General features: G+C 41.1%; 1 protein-coding gene across 3 annotated transcripts in view; it reads right to left on the minus strand.

Annotated features, from left to right (window-relative positions):
* The window catches only part of LOC137380038 (chemokine-like protein TAFA-1), a 563,202-nt gene extending 539,630 nt beyond the window's left edge, over positions 1-23,572 (minus strand). For 2 of the 3 annotated variants that reach the window (XM_068051560.1, XM_068051562.1), the window contains exons 1-2: positions 23,352-23,572; positions 21,815-21,935 (exon numbers count right to left, since the gene is read on the minus strand). In XM_068051560.1, coding sequence (XP_067907661.1) covers positions 21,815-21,935; positions 23,352-23,402 — 172 coding nt within the window. In that variant the 5' untranslated portion in view covers positions 23,403-23,572. Of the gene's footprint in view, positions 1-21,814; positions 21,936-22,253; positions 22,620-23,351 lie in introns of those variants that run through there. The other variant, XM_068051561.1, reaches the window with a different exon arrangement.
* Between the last annotated feature and the right edge of the window lie 221 nt (positions 23,573-23,793).

The raw sequence follows: 23,793 nt of genomic DNA on the forward strand, positions 1-23,793 counted from the left end.
TAATCCATTTCATACCAGTGCTCTGTCTATCTATCATTATTACTGCTCGTCATTGCTTTATTGTTCTTGTTGATTGATTGTGGATAAGAATACCCAAAAGGTTTCCAACAAGTTTAACTGAGAGGTTTGCTTCAAATACAGATCCTTACTTTATATATCAATCTCATGTGCATGCTTTAAACACTGTTTAAGTTACTAGCACAACTAACTTTAAACTGGAGTAATCAAAAGTAGTATTGTACACTGATGCTATTCAGCACTCTGAAGACGCGCTTTTAAGAATATTTATTTCACAAATTGAATAAAAAAAGATATTCAAACATAGGACTTTCATTTCAATAAGTACCATGCAGCTTATACTTTTATTAACAGAATATTCAGTAGGTCTGGCAGCATCTGTGGAGAACAGAGCTAACATTTCAGATTGATGACCCTTGTTCAGAACTATTCTGATGAAAGGTCATTGACCTGAAACATTAACTCTGTTTCTCTTTCCACAGATGCTGCCAGACCTGCTGAGTATTTGCAGCATTTTCTATTTTTATTTCTAATTGCCAGCATCCAAAGTATTTTGTTCTTATTTTATCAACTCAATGAAAGACTCAATGGGCTGAATGCCTTCCTTCTGTGACTATAATGACTATAATACCTGATTGACTCCTTTTATTTATTGAAGATGAAAGGTTGGAAGGCAGAACATTCTGCCTTTCTCCCCTTATCTTATTACCATCAATTCATACTTTAAAAGTAAACATAATTTCAATACTGGTAAATATAACTAATCAAATATTCAAGTGTTCTCTTCAGTTAACATCTTGAAAACCTTATCTTGGTGTGTGCAGTATGAGTTACTTTTGAATGAAAGGACTATCATTTAAACAGTTACAGTGGCACAAGGATATCGCTGGGTATGCAGCACATATTAAGCAAAATTTTGATGCTGTTTTGTTCTCCACCTGGGCAAAGTGGATGGTAGCAATACATCTTTATTATACCCTGGGGTGTTAGAATTCAAATATGGGCTGCTTTATACTAAAAATAGTTTTATTAATTCACTTCCAGCAAAACAAAGTCTTAAGTAAGTCATGTTGGATGAAGGCAGAATAAACCCAATAGTGAAGAAAATCAGACTCTGAGCAGCACAATGATGTCATATTTTGGATAAACGCAATCCAAAATGAACATACTAGTCAGGGCTTCAACTCTCCTGCAACCCAATATTAGATCTGGCTCCAAAAAAAATGCAAACACATGTAAATTTAAAATAATAGCTGTTAATATAAAATGTTAAATTAGAATGCTGTGCTTTCCACCAAAGCTATTAAAATTCTAGTAGTCTTTGAGCCACATAAATGACCTATGTTAAATTGAAAAATTCATACGTCTGTGGGGAAATCACTGCATTAAGTATTTTGTGGTCTAGATCTCCAGCTAGACTTGCCAGTGAAAATCTTAATTGATTATTTTCCACAGATATACACAAATTTGTTGTAAAAAAACTGAACAAATCAATTGAAAATCCTTCGAGTACTTGCACAACCAAAATAAAGTGTTGTTTCATTAGCTGCTCATGGTAATATTTGCAAGGCTTCGGTGTAAATTGTAGATATGTGGAGTATTTTCCCAAAATACATTGTGACAGTAGCAGTGCATTGTTATAAATCGAATGCTAATTACAAATCTTAACCAATAAATATTCTTCCCTCAGCTTATTCAAAACTGTAATATGTATCCGCAAAATATGATCAATCATTTGTAATCCTCAAGGCAATACATTTGTGCTCTCTCCATGGCAATTAATATAGTCAAGTACACTTCTGAATGGCAAGACTGTCAACATCTGAAGTCCAATGGATGATCCTTCCCATTCTCCAGATAGCTGGAGGCTAACTAGTATGAAAAGTTGTCAAGCACAAAATATAAGTAAATAATTATCAAAATAGAGCTTGATAAAACAATCTTAGAAATACATTTGATGCACTTCTGGTCAGTTTATTACTAAATGCACTTCTGCACACTTTTTGTTTTCATGCGAGATGGTCCCTCTATCGCTGTTGGTTCTAATCTCACTCATGCTACAAAATCTGCTCCCCATCTTGATCTCAGTTGTGCTGCAAACACCACTTCAGCTGCTGAGTAACTGCCCACTTCTTCATACCAGCACCGAATCACAAAATGATCTGAACTCCCATTTTTAAAAATTCATTCATGGGATGTGGGCGTCGCTGGCTAGGCCAGCAATTATTGCCCATTCCTGATTGCCCTTGAGAAGGCGGTGGTGAGCTGCCTTCTTGAACCGCTGCAGTCCATGTGAGGTAGGTACACCCACAATGCTGTTAGGAAGGGAGTTCCAGGATTTTGACCCAGCGACAGTGAAGGAACGGCGATATAGTTCCAAGTCAGGATGGTGTGTGACTTGGGGGTGAACTTGCAGACGGTGGTGTTCCCATGCATTTGCTGCCCTTGAACTTCTAGTTGATAGAGGTCGCAGGTTTGGAAGATGCTGTCTAAGGAGCCTTGGTGCTTTGCTGCAGTGCATCTTGTAGATGGTACATACTGCTGCCACTGTGCGTCGGTGATGGAGGGAGTGAACGTTTGTAGATGGGGTGCAAATCAAGCGTCCTGGATGGTGTCGAGCTCCTTGAGTGTTGTTGGAGCTGCACCCATCCCGGCAAGTGGAGAGTATTCCATCACACTCCTGACTTGTGCCTTGTAGATGGTTGACAGGCTTTGGGGAGTCAGGAGATGACTTACTTGCCACAGGATTCCCAGCCTCTGACATGCTCTTGTAGCCATGGTATTTATATGGCTAGTCCAGTTCAGTTTCTGGTCAATGGTAGCCCCTAGGATGTTGATAATGGGGGATTCAGCGATGGCAATGCCATTGAATGTCAAGGGGAGATGGTTAGATTCTCTCTTGTTGGAGATGGTTATTGCCTGGCACTTGTGTGGCACGAATGTTTCTGCACGAAATTGAGTCTCACTGAGCAGACTACATGAACATTTAGAGTCCAGGATGATACCAAATATGCCATAAAAACGCACCAATCACATTTCAACTCTGTCTTTATTTTAGATCATAGAATCACAGAGCACAGAAGTGCCTGTATTGGCTCTTTGATAGAGCTATCCAATTAGTTCCAGTCCCCTGCTCTTTACCCATGGCCCTGCAACTTTCTCCTTTTCAAGTATTTATCCAATTCCCTTTTGAAAGTTATTCTTGAATCTGCTACCACCGTCCTTTTAGGCAGTGCATTCCAGATCACAACAACTCACTATTTAAAACAATTTCTCATCTCCCCCACCTGCCTTTTTTTGCCAATGACCTGAAATCTTTGTCAAGTTAGCAATCATCCTGCCAGTAGAAACAGTTTCTCCCTATCTACTCTATCAAAACCCTTCATTTAATTTACTATGAATATAAAATTCTGCAATAAAAACAAAAAATTTTACTACTTCAGAAACAAGAAAATCAATTGAGAGTTTTGAGTAATCAACTTTAATTTTGAACTCTCAGGCTGACCAGATAGACCAAAATGATCATTTTTGGTTACAGAACATTCCTTTGTTCCCCCAAGAAGAAAATTGACAACATTGACAGTTCACTCAAAAGTCACACAACTACAACTCCAAACAAATACACTCCGAGGCTTTCTCCACTGTCAAAAATTCTCAAAACAGGACAGGGACTGAATGAAGAAAAACATTCTTTACTCAAAACATGTGCATGCACAAATCTTTGCAACCTGGACTATACAACAACTGATCATTTTAGCTGAACAGCGGGAACCCCCAGCAATTGTCCCAGGCTTAAACCAATGCCATTTCTATTGAGAGAAATGGATGTGTGCTTTTAATTGACAGCGTAGACCTGCATCTGAATCATTTCCCAAAACAGGCACCACATTATCCATCACTAACTGATACAGCACTAAGGGCCCTCATTCACCACTCCTTTACAACACACTCCTAGAACCACAACACTTGAACCATGAGGCCAGCTATGTAGTACATCTTACATAAGGTTTTGCTCAGGCTTTCATAGAAGCTAATATCTTCTGGATGCATAACACTTTTCACTTTAAGGCACAGCCTTGGCTCAGTAATAGTACCCTTGCCTTTGAGGTAGAAAGTCATGGGGCTGAATTTTGTTGAACTCCTGACGTCTACTCCATGACGGGTGGGGGTGGGGGGGCAGTGACTGCAAGAACACAGCGGTCTGCCACGGAGCCAGACACTGGGATGGCCAGGTCCAATCTTCCTGGCGGCAGCGAGGCTCCGTGGCAGCCCTCCCGCCGCTGAGCAACAGGATCTGACTTTAAATATTTAAATAAACCTCAAATACATTGACCTACAATTCCCCACGACTTTCCTGGCTGCCCGGGATCTTCCGTGTGACGGGCATCACTCACGTGCCTTCGCTTTCCTGTCCAGGGAAATCTTGCGCCACCGAAAGCGGGGAAAGGAGAAAACTTACGATTATTTGTGTAGTGGGGGGGGGGGGCGCTCAACTCTGCATTTCTAGTATGTAGTGGGGGTGGGGGGAGGGAAAGAGAAGGGGTGACCTCTGCACTTTGTGCAGGTATGGGGGAAGTCAACAATGCAATTTAAAGTGTTTTTGGGGGGGTGGGGTGGGGGGGGGGGGGAAGTGGGGCAACCATTTATTTGCAGTGTTTGGGGGGGTTGGGTGGCGAGAACGGGTCAAACATTTATTTTCAGTGCAGTGAGGTGGGGGGTACAGGATTCAAATCTGCCGTGTCTGGGCAGGTCTGGCAGCCCTTTAAAAATGGCACCAGCACCTGCGTAGAGGCAGCTGATGCTTTTCACGGCGCCACTGAGGCTGCCCCCCACCACGTAATGGGGGGGAGGGCCCACGTATTTAAATGTGCCACCTCGCACCAGATCACGGTGGTGTGGCAGTGCCTGGCACGTGTGTGCAGGCGCCCATGGTTTCAAGCCCCACTCCAGAAACTTGATCACATAATCTAGACTGACTTTAGTGCAGTTCTAAGGGAGTGTTGTACTGTTGAAATTGTTGTCTTTTGGATGAAACTTGAACCCAAAGCCACATCTGCCTGCTCAGGTGAGCATTAAAAGTTTTATTCAAAGAACAGAAGTGTTCTCCTACATTTATCCCTCAATGTTTCTATTTGTCTCGGTGCTTTTTGTGAGATCTTGCTTTATGCAAATTGCCCACTGTGTTTCCCTACATTACATTACAACAGTGACTGGATTTCAAAAGTACTTCATTGGTTGTGAAGTGCTTTAGGACACCCTGAGAATTTTCATATTTCAAATTATTTAATATGCATCAGAGATCTCACAGCCAAAGTCTCTCTTACATAATGCCTTGAGTTTTCAATAATCCCAAGCTGCATATCAGCACAGCCATTGCATGATGAAGAAATTGATTCAGACAAGGACGTGTGATTCTAAGTCAGTGACTTGACCCGTCACATTCTTTAAAATGGTACCAGTGTTATAGGAAACCAAGACCAGGATCAGATATATTGGGGTCACTTAATTGAAGTACATCAGTAAACCATTCATCCAGCCTTTCACCTGAGAAACTTTAAATGCTCAGGCTGTTCCTCAGTTTTTTGTCCTAATTCCTGAAGGTGGATTGTGGTCTCACCATCTAAAGTAAATAGCTTTTACAATAAGTTCATTGGCATTTCTGATCTTGACTTACCTGACATCCTTTCAACCATCCATAAGATGATACAGTTTAGTACATATGCATTTAGGCTCAGGTCCAAATGGGAGCATACAATACTGATGTTCAGTACAAGAATAGAAGCTTTCAGAATTCCTCTTAGGACTGTACTAATTCAGAAAATATAGTGTACACGTACTTCACTCTAAGAAGGCATTTTCAGAAGCATAGTCTTTTAGCAGAAAAAGCATTTCAGAATTTTTTTTTGAAAAAAGATGGATATGAAAGTGATTGATGATAAAGTATTGCACAATATTCACAATGATGCTGGAATGATTAACAATTGCACTTTTACCAGAATATTCGGCATGGAAGGCTGCATGGGATGATCAATTTATTTAAAAGCAAAAGCAGAAGACACACAAACACATAACCAGCAGAGCAATTCTTGTCTTGCACAATACTTAAGTTCTTCCAAAACCAACAAGATTTGACATTTTTCAAGAATCTGATAACCAAGCCTTTAACAGGACACTGGCCTGAATTTTACCATCATTGGACGGGAGCCGTCCACCAACTGAAAAGTCGTTGGTGATCCCGCCTCCGCCAGGCCCAGGGATCCAGTCTGGATTTTATGGCCCCTACGCCCTTAATAGGTCTGAGGTGGGACTTCCACCTCATTGAGCCAAGAAGTCCCACCTAATGGAGCCGCCAGCCAATCAGCGGGCCGGCAGCTCTTAGTCCCAGCAGCGCCACCAGGAGCGATGGCAACTGTTGGGGCTGCAACCCAGCTTCACAAAGAGGAAGGATGGTCCTGGGAAAAGGTAAGTTTTTGGGGCCTTGTTGGGGTGATCGGTCGGGCCCTAGCAAGGCAAGGGTGGTCAATTGGGGGGGAGGGGGGTTTGTGCTGGACATTGGGGGTGGTTGGGGGATCCGGGGCAGCCCTCCCAGGCCGTCAGAGAGCTGCCTGCTTTTGTCAGGCGGCTTTTCTGAGGACTGGGCCGCCCGACCGGCCAAGGGTAAAAATCACCATGGCGGTGGGCAAAGACCCTTAAGTGGCCAATTTGCTACTTAAGGGCCTTGATTGGCCTGGGGCAGGCAGGCAGTTTCTCGTCGCTGCCACAGATGACACTGGCCTGAATTTTACCATCGTTGGACGGGAGCCGTCCACCGTCCACCACAAATGGTGGCAGGAGCGGTCGGGGCGGACCCCGCCCCGAGTCTCCCACTCCATTTTACATACCCCCCTCCACTACTATTCTGCTCTTTGGGGGGCATAAAATTCTAGCCATTATTTGAAAGATGAACCTCCCCCCCCACCCCCATCCAACCACGAAGTGCTTCGTCACTACCTCAAAATTTACATTCCCTTTAGGAATTACAAACTCAATGTGGTTTGCAAGAAAAGTTAAAGATAATATTTGTGATTCTGTGATTCGGTGATTCTGTGATTCCAACCTTCTCTAGTTACGGGGGAGATGCCAGATGATTGGAGGAGTGGCAAATGTGACACACTTATTCAAAATAGGGGTGTAAGGATATTCCTAGTAACTGCAGGGTAGTCAGTTCAACATCTGTGGTGGGTAAGGTTTTAGAAACAATAATCGGGGGAAAAAAACATCAACAGGCACTTGGAGACGTTTGAGTTAATCAAGAGGAACCAGCACAAATTTGTAACAAACAGATTATGCTTGACTAATCTGACTGGATTTTTGATTTAAGGAACAGAAATGATTGATGAAGGGGAAGCAATGGATGTAGTCTGTATGAATATTAAGAAAATGTTTACAAATTACCACATAAAAGGTTGGTTAACAAAATTGAGACTCATGGAATAGGAGGGTCAATGAAAAATTTAAAAAAAATATTTAGATTAAAAGAAGAGGCTCATAATGCTGGAAAATAGAGTGGTAAGGTTGAGGAGTGGGAGGACTTTGAAACTCAGCAAAGGAAGACCAGGAAATTGATAAAGAAAAGAGAAAATGGGATGAGGAAAAACTAGCAAGAGACATAAAAACAGATTGTAAAAGCTTCTATAGTTATGTAAAAAGGAAGAAATTAGTGAAAGTAAGCATAGCTCGCAGAGGAAGAGTCATGAAAAATTATAATGGGAAATAAGGAAATGGCAGAGACTTTAAAAGGAATACTTTGCATCTGTCTTCATGGTGGAACACACAAAAAACATCTGGAAACAGTAAGGAACGAAACGTCTAGTGAGAAAGAGCAACTTAAAGAAATTAGTATTAGTCAAACAAAAAAGAGGAATTAATGGGACTAAAAGCGAACAAATCCCCTGGACATGAGGCCGACATCCTAGTGGTTTAAAAGATATGGCTGCAGAGGTAGTGGATGACTTGGTTTCAATCTTCCGAATTCCCTAGATTCTAGAATAGTCCCCATGGATTGAATGGTAGCAAACATAACCCTGGTATTCAGAAAAAGAGGGAGAAAACAAGGAACTATAAGCCAGTTAGCCTATCAGTAGTAGGGAAAATGCTAGAATCTATTATTAGGCACATGATAACAGGACATTTAGAAAATCATAATATGATTAAGCAGAGTCAACATAGATTTATAAAAAAATGGAAATAGTGTTTGACAAATCCATCAGAGATTTTTGAGCTTGTAGCCAACAGGGTAAATAATGGGGAACCAGTGGATGTAATGTATTTGGATTTTTGAAAAGCAATTGATAAGGTGCCACACAAGAGGCTGTTACACAAAATTATGGCTTAAGGGATTGGGGGCAATATATTAACTTAGATTAATTTAGGAAACAGAGCATAGGAATAAATGTTCAGGTTGACTGGCTGTAACTAGTGGGGTACCACAAGGATCAGTGCCTGAGCCTCAGCTATTTACAATCTAAATCAATGACTTAGATGAGGGAATGGAGTGTAGTGTATCCAGGTTTGCTGACAATACAAAGTTAGGTGGCTGCAAGGAGGCTGCAAAAGGATAAGGGCAGGTTAAGTGATTGGACAAGAATGTGGCAGATGGAATATAAATAAGGAGATGTGTGAAGTTATCCACTTTGATAGGAATAATAAAAAAGCAGAATATTTTTCAAATGGCGAGATACTGGGAAATGTTTGTATGCAGAGGGACCTGGGTGCCCGTGTACACAAATCACAGAAGGCTGGCATGCATGTACAGGAGGCAATTCGGAAAACTAGTCTTTATTACAAAGGGAATAGAGTAGAAGAGTAAAGACGTCTTGCTGGAATTGTACAGGGCCTTGGTGAGACCACACCGTGTACTGTGCACAGTTTTTGTCTCCTTACCTAAGGAAGGATATACTTGCCTTAGAGGGAGTATGACGAAGGTTCACAACTGACTCCCGAGATGGGTGAATTGTCCCATAAGGAGACTAGGCCTATTTCCCTAGACTTTAAAAGAATGAGAGATGATCTCATTGAAACATAGAAAATTTTTAAGTGACTTGGCAGGGTAAATGCTAGAAGGATGTGGCCCCTTGCTAATGAGTCTAGAACCAGCGTCGCAGTTTAGTAAGAAGAGTTCAGCCATTTAGGACTGAGATGAGGAGAAATTCCTTCACTCGAACAATTGTGAATCTTTGGAAATCTTACCCCAGAGAGCTGTGAATGCTCAGTTGGTGAGTATATTGAAGACAGAGAGATTTTTGAACAGTAAGGGAATCAAGAGATATGGGGGATAGTGTCGGCAGGTGAAGTTGAGGTACAAAAATCAGGCATGATCTTGTTGAATGGTGGAGCAGGCTTGAAGGGCCAAATGACATAGCCCAGCTCCTATTTCTTATGTTATGAATGGGTTGTGCAATGTAGGGAATGGAAATCTTCAGAGAAAATCATCAGCTCTTACTCAATTTTCTCAGATACTAACAAACACATTATGCAAAGTAGTGACAGGGCATACCAATGACCAATCTGACACACATTGAGATCTCATACCTGTCACGATATAAACAATGCACATTGGAATTTCAACTGGAAATTTTTGATGGTTCAGCATTAGACACAACGGATTCAATTTCAACCTCTATCCTCCTTACTCCCAATGGCTGGGAAAAGGTCAGGAAGGTGGGTGAACAGGCAGGCTCGGCCTAATTCACATAGTCACAGCCATTGATGCCATGGCTTATATTTCATAAGTAAAAGGGGAGTCCCAACCTGAGAGATTCCGGGCAGCTGATCCAAAGCAGGAGCTGCTGGCTCCCCAAGATCAGTGGCTCTTTTAGCACTCTTGTGGACCAGGAGGAAGAGGAGTGATTCCCCTTCCACTTCCCCCGGCCCTCCCGATCACCTGCCTCCCCACCGCCAAACCCCCATCCGCCCCCAGGCTCCCCTGATTGCCAACCTCCCCCGACCTCCTAGCTAAACTGATTGTGGCCCAATGCTGATGCTCTCTTCCCAATCCCGAGGAATGACCCCTAGGTTCCCAGCTGCAGCCTCCTTCCGTGAGTGTTTCCTCCAGTCTGTCGGCCAGGCTTTCAATTTGGCTAGCTGCTTGGCAGCAGGCAGTCCCACAATGCCTTAATAAGGTGTAGCCTTTATGATTGGCAGGACCTTGCCAGGTTTTCCCCACTCTACCCTGTTCCCACATCACCCCCCCACCCCCCCCACCTCCATGTAAATATCAAGGCTAATGATACTGATTTCAGACCCCTGTATGAATCGAATTGGAGGTGAATTATCACTCATGGGACTTCTGGAATCTTTTCATTGTAATAATTTGAACAGGCACCAAACTGGAATAACGCCACTGATCAGGTGCTCACTCCTTGGGAACTGAAATCATGTAGAACTGCAAAATTTCACATCAATCTAAATAAAACTTCACTGTTGTGTTTAGTGCCTAACTGTCAGCTTCCAGAGGAGGTGTACCAAGTGACCACGATTCACCAGTGCTTCAGGTGCCAATTACATGTGTTTGTCTTTGGCAGCCGAGATAACCAGCCACATAAATAAACATCACAGAAGTCAAATTGGAAGAAAATAACACATGCCAGTGCCGAGTCAAACTCACAATACCTAGAATCAAGTTAGGAAGAAGTTTACAGATTTCATCAGGTCAGCCAAGGTAGCCATTATTGGGCAAATTTATCAATCCCATGTGGAATGATGCTTGAAACAATCTCAGGCAACCAGCCCGACATACAGTTGGAGCAGCCGCCATTGGATATTCGGCAGAAGTGGCTTCTAACTCCTCCAGGTCGTTATCTTCATCTGTCTGCAATGATTGGCAGTCCACCTCCTTTGGTTGCTCTCTAATTATGCCCATTACGATCATGAAAACTGTGCATCGTGCAGCAGAACATTTTGCCTAATTATCAGAGCAGTACCATTTAAACATGTTCATGATGTGTTTAATAATTATTCTGGTAGCAGCATGCACTCCTCTGTGTCTGTGCCCAGCAGCTGTTTGTACACATCATGGAGGTTTCATTAGCTAGAGCTCAAAAATGTATCCTTGGTCTTAAAATAGTTTACCTTGCATTCAACTTTGTGGGTCAAATAATGGGGACAAGGTGTTTTCATTTTGAATAAACCATCATAACTGCTGCCTAGGAAACAAACAGAGAGATACTTGATCCTGTGCTGATGGTTATAGAAGAGCTGAACATTCATGCAGCAGTTTCCTTTGTAGTTCATGAAGACAAAGGTATTGTGTACGCGAACCTATAACACAACGTGGATGCCATCAATTATGCTTTGTACATTTGAGGATCTTGCTTTTTGAAAAAAGTTCAAGGCCCACTCCAGGACTTGGAGCACATGATCTAGGCTTACATTTTAGTCCAGTACAAAGGAAATGCTTCATTGTCAGAGGTGTCTTCTCTTGGATAAATGATTTAACCAAGGCATGAATAATGCTACATAGATGCAAGTACTTTCTTTCTATCATGCCATTTTCAATTGTCCGTGGGTAAAGTGATGTAATTGCTTGCTCTGATAGACAAGGCATCTGTTGTCTTCTTACGGATTGATTGATGCCCCCCCCCCCCCCCCCACAGTATGGTTCCCCGCTCCCACCCTGCTTTTTGCATCATAAATTTTTTAAAAAGGTGCTGTGGTGATTTTTTTATATCATTGGTAGTGCCATGTCTGTGGAGCAGTTTGATTGGAGGTCAGGTTCTAGCAAGTGACAACGTCATCACAATCTCTTCAATGAATTGTGCCAGGCTGGTAATGTGATGAAAAGGTCAATTACCAATAATGTAATGGAACTCACCTGATTTTTATCCCACTGAAATAAAAAGCAATGGGAGCAAAATCAACTGGGTTTTAGATGGTTTATGCAGCACAATCTGCCACATTACCACCCAGGTGAAGAGAAAAATAGGCCCATAGTTTAGTAATAAAGCATCCCTTGCAAAAGTCCTTTTATGTGTGATTCTGTCTGTAGATCCAGGTTTGAAGGTAATCGTGGGTGTGGGCATCACTGTCTGTTGTAATCGCATTTAGCTGGCATCCTTCCTTTGCTCCTCCTCCAAAATATAGCAGAATTTCTACAGGAAATTGGCAGCCCAAACAATCTTGCTACAAAACAGTATAAAAAGTGGCCTCAAGCAACTAAGCCAACGGAAAAATACCCCAGAAAATCCTTTCCTGGAGTCTCAAAAAAAATTGGCCTGACAAAAATGTCAGCTACCATTTAAATGCTATCAACAGCCAACATCTTAAAAACCCACAAAAGGCCATTTTATCTAGGCAGGCTGAGTACATATTAGTTTCCTGGTATATATGCTGTGAACCTGTGCATGCATTCATTTGCATATACTACATGCCTATTTTAATATTTAAAAGAGACTATCACCTATTATGGTTGACAGCACTGCTGGAAGTGGTCATTGTATGCTGAATTAGTAGAGATCTAGCGGGAGCAATCTATGTCCGTAATTGTGATCTCTTGCACCTGGTTCATACTACCAGTGGTGATGTAACTGGTTGAAAATTGGAAGAGAAAATAAACCTCAGGATCAATCTGCGAACTTGCATAAATTACTATTTCAAGCATATGAAGACCCAAACTTGATCTGATCTGCAATTGACAAGGTAGTACTGCAAACAAAGGATGGTCAGCGTCCCACAAAACCAATGATTCCCAACACCAAGATGATGGAACTCTTAAAATATAGCTAATTGAAGTAATTTTCAAAATACTTTGGTTTATTTATCCAAAGCCATAAAAAAAATACAAAAATATTCCTGTTTAAAGAAAGCTCTGCTCCCATCGCAGGAGTCTCAACTTCAAAATATTATTGTTTGGAATTATGTCTATTGTACTTCACAATCTTGTTGTGCTTTTTTTCTTCCTCATACCTTTGTGTATATTCCACTGCCATTGACAAGTTTTCTTCCATTAACTAAAAACCGAAGACATTTTCCAGACTAACAACTGTAAATTTTTTTTTTTACAATCTGGCTCAAAAAAGAAAAAGGGCTTCCGTTCACCCTGTGTCTGCATGGGTTTTGGCCGGGTGCTCCAGTTTCCTCCCACAGCCAAAGACTTGCAGGTTGATAGGCAAATTGGCCATTGTAAATTGCCCCTAGTATAGGTAGGTGGTAGGGGAATATAGGGACAGATGGGGATGTGGTAGGAATATGGGCTTAGTGTAGGATTACTATAAATGGGTGGTTGATGGTCGGCACAGACTCGGTGGGCCGAAGGGCCTGTTTCAGTGCTGTATCTCTAAATAAAATGAAATAAAATATAATATATGTCAATATGTTTCTTTGCTTCATCAATAGTTAATATTTCAAATTATTGTCTTACCCATAAATACTCCTAGAACTTATCTGTAGTGCTATCACAATAGTATCTCCACCTATAGCATTTTAGGTGAAAATCTACCAACCGTATCCAAACTTCATAGGCCAGTACCAGTCTTAATGGAAATGGATTACTTTCAAGAGTACAAAGTGTGATTGGTGTTCTTGAGAAGAAAGCGTGAGTGAGTAAACAACACAAGTGACTTTTCTAATAGGTGAAATGCTTTAATAAAGTGATTTAACTTTAGATGCACAACCTCTCATATCACCATAGTTTCCTAAATATGTAACTTTGACAGAAATAGGACCACAATGGAGCTGTAACTGTATGTCTTTATTTGGATTGCCAGCACCAGAGGCACTCATACAATGATTCTTCCACCAGCAGGCTACCAAATAAAAATGCTTTAAAAAAAAATCAAATTGGACCTTGTGTAGTGCCCTGAGCAAGATTTTATTTTTTGGTGACGAGACTAATTAAACAATGTCTGCACAATTTCACTTCACGTATCACCTGGCCTCATTTCTTTAACAATACATAGGACAATCACTGACAGGTAAGATGGGCTCAGTATTAATTTTTTTCCCCACAACAACTGATCTGTAACGCATTGGATTAGGAAGTAAATTCTGCAATTAAACATTTTTTTTTATAAACCTAAGAACAGTTTACTCAGGGAAGGGAGCGTTATATTTACATTTAAAGATGTGTATGGTACCTTTAAGTGGAAAAATGTCAGAGAAATATCATACTCACTTATTTAAAAGAATTTACTGATATAGAATGCATTAATCCTTGGGTCATTAATATATATGTTGCATGATTTGTTAATTTATATTTCTAGCATATTCACATCTAACATTTCAGCAATGTTAATATCTACATTAGATATGTACATGCAGAAACGTGTCAATTATTTTAAAGCTGTAAACAAAATGGTGCATTTGTGTCATCCTGACTCTCCTTAAGTGAGTGCTCAGGATATGAGATGAGACAACCTGACAGCGAAGAAGCCACAATATTGCCTAGGTTTCCACTAACTGATCAGAGCACTGGGATATTTTGCACACTGACAAATGGCTTCACTTGATCCATAATAAATTGTGTGTGTGCCACTCTGGAATGCCACTGTATATTCCACTGCCATTAACAAGTTTTCTTCCATTAACTATAAACCGAAGACATTTTCCAGACTAACAACTGTAAATTCTTTTTTTTTTACAATCTGGCTCAAGAAAGAAAAAGGACTTCACCAATATATGTCAATATGTTTCTTTGCTTCATCAATTGTTAATATTTCAAATTATTGTCTTGCCCATAAATACTCCTTGAAGATTTATTGAGAAAGGCTGTATTTGGAGCAATGGACAGCACCAAAACAGTCAATGTAATTGATCAATAACAAAGGATCTATCAAATATCATTTTCTTCAGATTCAAATATTAAAATATTTTTTGAATCTTAGAAAAATCTCAGTCATATCAATGCCATTTCCACTTCATTTGCTATAATTTAAATTTTTTTTTTTTACACACCGTAGAAAACACCCATCTTTCAAACACCCAGATTTGTGTATATGGCTGCGTTATTCCAATTTATGACATACTCTGAGATGCAAAAGGCTTATGTATTGCCACAACATCAGATAATCACATTATAAAAAGATATAGAAAGCCAGTTATTATAATGATTCTTAAGGAATGCTGAATGTTGCAGACAAACTGAAATGATTTGCATGTCTTTGAGATCTTAAGAACGTGGGAAACTTGGATGATTTAGTGGAAAAAATAACCTACATACAAAAAACCATCTAGTATCAAATGGCAAGATTACAGGACCTTCCTCTACATCTTTTTCACCTTTCCACTTTCTCTCTTACACCAAGATATTTTACCTCTCACATGCAGAGCACAAGGTAATGAATAGAGAAGACCACCATGAGTATAATTAAGTCATCATTCTCATGACCTAATATCATTGATCAAACATTGTACTCGGTAGAAGACTTGTTTTATTCATTCATGCGATATGGGTGTTGTTGAAAAGGCCAGCATTTATTGCCCATCCCTAATTGCCCTTGAAAAGGTGGTGGTGAGCTGCCTTTTTGCATATAACGGAGTGGTTGCATGGGGGCAGTTAAGTGTTAACCACATTGCTGTGGGTCTGGATTCAGATATAGGCCAGATTGGCTATGGGTGGCAGATATCCTTCCCTATAGGACATTCATGAACCAGATTGGTTTTTACAACAATCCAATAGTTTCACCATTACCAATACTAACTTTTTAAAAAATCCATGTTTATTTAAATAATTGAATTCAAATTCCCCAGCTGCTATGATGGGATTTGAACTTGTATCTCTGGATCATTAATATGAGCCACTGGATTAGTTCAGTAACATAACTACTATGCTACCATACCCCAAAGTTGAAAAAAAAATCACCAGCTACTATTTGCAAGGAGGAGGAGCACAGTGTTAAAACAGACAACTGTTGGTAATACTTCAACATACCTTCAGTTCAGAAGTATAGACTGAAAAATAAAAACATTCAAACAATCAAGACTGCTGCTTCCATGAGACCAAGCATAATCCATACTGCCATAGACTGTCTCCAATTAACTGCGAGAAGTGAAGAAAAGATTAAATAAAACTTTCAAGAAGATAAAACTGAAATTTCTCCCTGATTCTCAAAGGTGGTAACATTTCATTTAACATAATCCAACTTTGAGTGGTTATATTCCATAAGACAATGTTTTCTTGCTCCCAGAACACAGGATCTATAATATTCCATGCAAGTACAGATATAGTAATTCATATTCTTCATACACAATATTGCCATTAAATATTTAATATTTGTTTTTAAATAAATGTTTGAGCATATTTCAACTATGATTCTCTTGATTTACAGCAACTCTAACACAGATTGATGAAAAGATCTAACCCTGAATGAAACTAATAAGTTGCATTATTCAGCCTATTGCAGGAGATAACAGTCACTGAAATTTTCCTCCTAATATAAGACCACTAGAATCCACTAACAATGTAAAGTCTAACAGCTGTTTCTAAAACAGCTGCATGCTGTAGTGAATCACCTGTTCCAGAGTAAACATTGCCTCAACAATTCCACAGCCACCAATGAATATGCTGCAAAGTATTGTGTGACACTCATCATGATATTTTACTGTATCATATCCATCAGATGGCTCTGCCTATGGGGCAAATGTTAAAATCAATAGATGCCTGTATGAGATATAATAAATATTTCTACTGCTTGGGTAACTATAACCACTTGTGAACTATGTTACCAATTAAGTTATTTGATCAGCCTCACTCATGGAGCTATCATACACTACTGTCTTGATATATTCATTATCTATTAGAGCTTTAAGCAAAATCTAATTAAGTAATAAATATAGGAATTTCAACATAAAAAGTAATAAAGGACACAGAATATGCTAATAAATGTCCCAACATATTTTATGCTTACTTAGGGACACAGAACTGAGTAAAGCAAAAGACACAAGGTTTCTTTTCCAATGTAAAATATTTTATGTTTTGTTATAAAAATTTAGAGATTGTGCTAAAGCAAACAGAGCCAGCAGTTCCATGTGAACAATTTGTGTGGTACTGCTTCTGAAACATCTGTTAAACATATTTTAATGAATTAGGTTGTGTTACTGTGTGTCACTACTCTCGTGGACAATCAGATGCTTGATGGTAATAGTTGAACTCATAAATGTGTGGGACAGTTTCTTTGTACTACATCTGGCATTTCTTGGTTTATTACTATTCATATCATATACTAAATTTTTAAAATTAAATATAGATAAAAATTAAGAAAAGCTATCGCAGTCACTGTTTATAACAATGATAAAAGGAAGCACTGCTGACACATGTCAGATTTTCACTGGTGTGACTTCACAAAGCAGCTTCAACTGATTTATTTGGCTAAAAAAAAACAATAATGTTTCTTCTGTTTTAATTCAAGCATACAAACATTGGAGCTGGAATGTCATGGTCAGCAGTGAGATATAATGAATATTCCCACTAAGACTGATTATAACTAACTAATGGATTGGGACATTTACAAGTTTTTCAGCCATCCTCACTTATATCATATTTCTTTTGTTACCACCAGGCCTAATTATTCCAATGTTCTCCTGACTGGCCTCCCATCTTCCACTATCCATGCACACGAGTTAATCCAAAACTCTGCTGTCCATATCGTAACTTGCATTAAGTCTTCTTCACCCATCACCCCTGTGATCGCTGATGTACATTGGCTCTTGGTCTACCAATGCCTCAAACTTAAAATTCTCATCCTTGTGTTCAAATTGACCCGCCCCATTGCTGTGCCCTGCCTATCGCCGTAACCTCCTTCCGCCTCACAAAACTCCAAGAACACTGCATTCCTTTAATTCTGGCCTCACGCATCCCCAACTTTCTTCGTCCCACTATTGGCAGGCATACCTTCAGCTCTCTAGACCCGAGGTTTTGGAATTTCCTGCATAAACCTCTCCACCTCTCTCTCCTCATTTATGATCCTCCATAAAACCTATCTCTTCGACCAACTTTTAGGTAACCTGTCTCCTGTTTGGGCTGGGTGTTTTTTATTGTTAGATTACTGGAATGGTTTACTATGTTAAAGGTGCTATATAAGTGCAAGTTATTTTTGTCGTTGCCTGCCATCACATACTCTGTTTTCAGTTGTGATGCAAATCACTTAACTATTTCCAACATACAAGATGTTTTGAATGGCAAGAGATCTTATTATAACATCATGTCTTAATGAGCTATATCTATTTTATTAACACAGAATCACCTTTGTAAAATTGTAATCATATATATAATCCTATATGTTCCTATATATGGCTGATTCCCTACAATGCAGAAGCACCTTCAAAGTTCCGAGTGGTGAACATTTGAGATGAGGTATTAACACACTGTGCCTGATCTCTGAAGTAAGTCTAAACTCTGATTCGATAAACCCTCATTAAAAAGACTTGAAGGATAAGATATTGAGAATAATAGATACCTGAGAGTGAGTGCAAGGTAATAGTCTCTTCAATCATGCCATAATAATGGCAGAAACTACAACAGGAAAACCTAAACGGTTAGACTTGTCATCTGAACCTGCAGATAAGTTTGGACTTGAAATTATTCCAGAGTAGCTATTATTTTTCAGTACATGTAGTAAACAACTGTGCTCAATGTAGTTGACACTTAATGAAATCCACACTGAAGATGCATCAATTATGTTGTAATCACTGCAAATATATTGGGGAAATAATCAATAGTCAATTACTGTTGATAATTTGGGTGGTATATGCATCATATATTGTAAACATGTAGGCTACAGCGTATGACAATGCAAAAATACCGAGGATTTAAAATTGTGAAACAGGAGTGACTTATCAACAAAATTTCAACCCCATTATGTCTTGCAACACATTACCAGGTACAGTTCTATACAATATATCCTAATAGTGCTTCTGGGAATTGGATCATTACATCTTCTAAAAATTTGCTTTTAAATTTCCCGAGATGGCTTATGTGCTAGTTATTTGAACCATAATGGCATCATGTTTTGTGTTATTGTATGGTAGTGGATCAGGAACACTGTATATGCATTATGTAGAATTTTAAAGAATGGTATAGCAATTGCAACACAAGACTAGGCCATTCAGCCCAACCAGTTGGTATTGATGTTTAACCTCCACACCAGCAGTAGTCCTAATCCAATGTGCATGCCCTGTTACCATATCCCTTTACCCCATTTTCCTTCAAGCACCTATGTAATCCATTAAATATTCACATGATCTCTGCTTCAATTGCCAACTCCAGTAATGCATTTCACAGCCTCACAAAACTCCCCCATGGTCTCTCTGAAATCTAAATACAAAGAATAAATCTGAGATTAGGAATCAGCTGATAATTCTTTTTGGACTGTAACTACTTGTTTTCAATGCTGTTTCAACTAAATCCCCTCCCCCAATGACTGCCACACAAGCGTACCCTCAGTACAGGGAGTTCCACATACTCTATGACAGATAGGGTAGGTGATCTATCCCATAAACTAACTAGGAAAGGGCAAGTTGCTAGCTGGCCTCAGCCTCTTAATCAATATTGAATTTGGCCAGTGACTCCTCAAAACGTTGATAGTGCAGCAACTGCTCTATGATGTCAAACTCCTTCTGGTCCTAAATCACCATTACTTTTGATACCCTTTCACCTATAACACCACAGCAGTAAATATAATTTAATTTACGATTTATTTTGATGTTCACGAACTGTTTATGCTGAAAGTTTTGATATCATCAGAACAACTGGTTGAAAAATAGCCTTGTCAGTTATTGCCAGCTAAGTATTGTGCATAATTAAAATATATCCTTAGGAACAAACAACTGTACATGGCTTTAGTAATGATATAATTTGTCAAAGTAAATTGCAACGTGGCAAAATGTAGCCGTATAATGTCGCGTATAGGACAATGGGCACAGCTGACTTAGTTCAGAGGGTGATATTTCAGGGAAACTTCTAAATGAACGCGCCCAGGTGGCAGAGCTCTGTATTGCTGGGACTCCCTCGCGAGGTACAGGTAGCAGTCAGACAGGTAGCTCATGAACGAACGTGTTACAGGTTTCCAGTCTTTTATTACCTCACAGACTCGCTTTCTTATTGGCTCGCCTTGCGAAAGGGGATTGGAACCCTGATGTTTGCAGTTCAGAAGGTAAGTGAACGTGATTCTCATCAAATTTCCTAATTGATAATTTGAACTATATTAGCAGCAGTAATGGTCTTCAAAATGTAGATTCGTGGCCAGTCAGGCTTGGACCTAAATCACGCCAGTTGTTTAATGTGTTCCATCAAAACAATGATAGAAACAGAACCCTTTAATCTGCCCATGTCAATTGATTTGCCAGTTTTGTTTGCCATTTTACGGCAATCTTATTACTGCAAAAATATAACCAATGACCCATTTGTCTTGCCATAGTTACGTGTTGCTGTTCTACATGTTAATGTCGCATGCTTGTTATATTCTATAGACGTTCAAAACTTCTATTCGGTGATAGTACATTGTGCTAAATAAGACACGTTAAGATTCTGTCTTTCTGATGAAACTACGGAAGCTAATCGCCGACTATTTCAACTAATACATTCCCCTGTACAAAGTTTCTTGTCGCTGTGCAGACATACGATGTCAATACAACTCAATCCTGCCTGGTGAGAGAAAGTCGATAACGCCAATCAGGGGATCAATAGATCAGCACTTGGACCCAGTTTACTCTGCAAAGTGCAACCTTCCTATTTAAAACATTGGAAACAGCATCAGTTATAATATATTTCTATAATATGTAAGCTGCAGTTCGGATACAGCAACCCCGCTGACAATGCAGTGCCGACCTTTATAAAATTTTAGCTGAAGCTCTTTATTGGCGGATGTCCATCTGTTGGAACAAATGGATGGCGAGAACACTGTTGCCATCGATCAGTGATCAGCAGCCACTGTTTATGGAAATTGTTTGTGATGGGAGATTCTTCCTCGGAGCGGTTTGCATCCGTGCCTTCATCCATTCCCGTGCGTGGCACTGGTGCCTACCCGGTCCTGGTGATTTGACGGCAGAAATTGAGCTGGCACCAATGGTTTGGTAGTGAATTGGCACTCGCTTCTTCCCTGTACAGGTGGAGGGCGATTTGAACGGTCTCTACGTCACGTCGAATTCCACTCATCTGTCAATGTTTTGAATTAGATCTGGAGAGATTGGAAAGGGGCTGCTTGGGATTTGAATGCCATCAATCTTGGTAATTCTTGGTGCAGAGCGGTTGTCTGCGGGAGACTGGCTAACCAGTGAGCTGTGCTCAGATATTTTTCAGCTTGCTGTTCTCTCTCTCTCCGCATGCCCTGCTCCCAGCCTGTCCCCTTTAGAAAAGGCATGGAGAGATCACACACTATCTGGCTATGGCGCTTTGATCCCCCCCTCCCTCTCACTGCAAGTTCGCTCACCCCTCCTACCTCCAGTGCACTTAAATCATCACCACCTTGACCCTTCATTGCCCCCTGTCTCTTCCTCCCCTCCTCAATCAAACCTTCCCCCTTGACCACCCTCCTTTCCAATTCTTGCCTGCGATCTTCCCTTATATTTGGGTCATTCCCATCGCCATTCACCGCTCGGCCTTCTAACAACGTCCGTGGATCTTTCTATTCATTTGCCTGTTTGCTAATAATGTGGCAGATTGCTAACAGCCTGGCCGTCTCCTTATTCCAGTTCAATTCGCAGCAGTCATTTCCAAGAGAAATGGGCTCAGATGTGCCCCGGTACCAGTGTCTGCTGGCACTTTCGCCCTCTGGCCCCGTACTACAAAGTACAGACTACCTGTACACATGGCCCAAAGTGTTCTTACCTGGCCGGTGCAGATAAAGTTGCTCAAGTGTTGGTGGAAGGGCTCCGTGACTGAACACCAAGGTGCAGGCTGTTATCCAGATGTACAGGAGCACAGGCATTGTAGATAGCATCGCGTCTCTCTGCAAAGCAGGAAGTATGAAATAAACTTGTGCTGCCTTCAGCTCTCGGAAACCGCATCACCTCGCAAACTACAAGCTTTCGGGCTTAATTCTGTAAATAAAAATCCTTGCATATGAACCAGAGCAAGATATCAGACAGACACTCCCGCCCCGGGTGTACAATCCCGGTCGATGGTTGAACGAGCAACTGCCAACAAAGTTTAAAAGGGAAAAACACATCGGTTTGCTCGTTTCTTGCGGTTTTATAAGCTGGAACTCTGTTGGAGAATCGAGGTCCTCCTGCACTGTTTAACACGGAGTAACGCATTTCCTACTCACCTATGGGGAACAGCCGAGTCTGTGGGAATGCTGCAACTACTGATTCTTCTTCACTGCTTTCCCCATGAAAATTGCAGCAGACTAATTGGTTTATCAGAAAATACTTGACATTATTTGCTCTCACGTTTTGACTGAAGCGTTAGCAGAACACACGGGGCATCACTTTCCTCAGCTCCGGAGCTAGTCCATGTTTCCAAAAGGGCAAATACAAGTCAGATTAAATGAACCGAAATGATCCGATTAGCTCCCGGGAAGTCGCTGCCGCCTCTTTTTGACTACGTCTTAACAACTGTGACAGGAGGTTTTCCCAGGAAGATTTGCAGAGATGCTGGGGGAAGAGATCAGTGCTCAGATGCCGAGCTAAGTGAGTCGGGACGATTGGAATGAGCAGCACTGGCTCTGAGAGCGGGTGTATGGTGTTGAGCAGCAGCAGCGTCCTGAAGCCAGCGGCTTAGTCCCCGCTCCGGCTGTCACTCCCCACCCAAAGGGCGAGCTGCACATTTGTGCTCTCTACCTTTCCCCCAAAGGACCTCTTCCTGACAGTATGCAAAGTGTGTGTCTCAGCGCCTTCCTTAACAACATCCCCTCTGCTTCTCCGAAATAAACTACATCCACTAGACATCTGAGAGAGAGTGCAGAATAAATCAGCACATCGCGTCCTTAGCAGCACAGCCTAGCAATTGAGAACTTCAGTGGCCATCCTCATCAGCACCGGGCCATCTCTCAGCACTGCTGACCTCAAAGAGTAAAACATGCATGTCAAAGTTGACAGAGAAATGTTCTTCTAGTCTGACGTTGTAACTAACACAAGTTCACTATGTGACCATGTGAAAAGGGGTCGATGTATTTAGTGGGTGTTAATTAAGTCATATTTCAATAGTATTTACTGGAGTGATTTAGTTCGGACTTGGAGTACATAACTGCCCTCCCCTCTCCGCTCTTTTGAAGCTGCAACCTTTCCCCGGAGTCGGTTCTGCCAGTGTCCGGTGATCCCACCAGGCAGAAGCCATCCCCCTGTGTCCCGTCACAGCATTGGGATTGATTCCCGCGCCCGCCGGCTCTCCGCTTTCATTCTCCCGCCACTCGCTCGCTTCTTACCTGGAAGAGTCGGGGCAGAGAGAGGTGAGAGAGCCCGGGAAGAGGGCTCATCGGGGAGATGGAGTGGCCTCCTCCGTCACGGTCACAACCATTCTCTCCTCACAGTGAAATGTGACCCATGAACTTTGACAGGAAGCCCGGTAGCGGATTCTATCCAGGCAGCGTTTAGAGCCGCCGAGGAATGGCTGTCACTCCCCCTGTCAAGGACGCCAACTGCATCCCGCTCCTTCTCACCTCCCAATCATCCCTCTCGATGCACTGCGCTTGAGAAAGTCGATAGAATGTCCTAGCACGTTCATTCGAGCCACCAGAAAATCAAATGATACAAAACAGCAAGCCGACCTTTTTCATTCCCTCATTCACCCGAAACCAAAGAGAAAGCTGCTTGCACTGTCCTTGTCCCCCCTCGTATTTAACACTGTTTGAATTTCATGCATCTTTC

Source organism: Heterodontus francisci, chromosome 19 (assembly GCF_036365525.1).
Source record: "Heterodontus francisci isolate sHetFra1 chromosome 19, sHetFra1.hap1, whole genome shotgun sequence".
Taxonomy (NCBI): Eukaryota; Metazoa; Chordata; class Chondrichthyes; order Heterodontiformes; family Heterodontidae; genus Heterodontus; species Heterodontus francisci.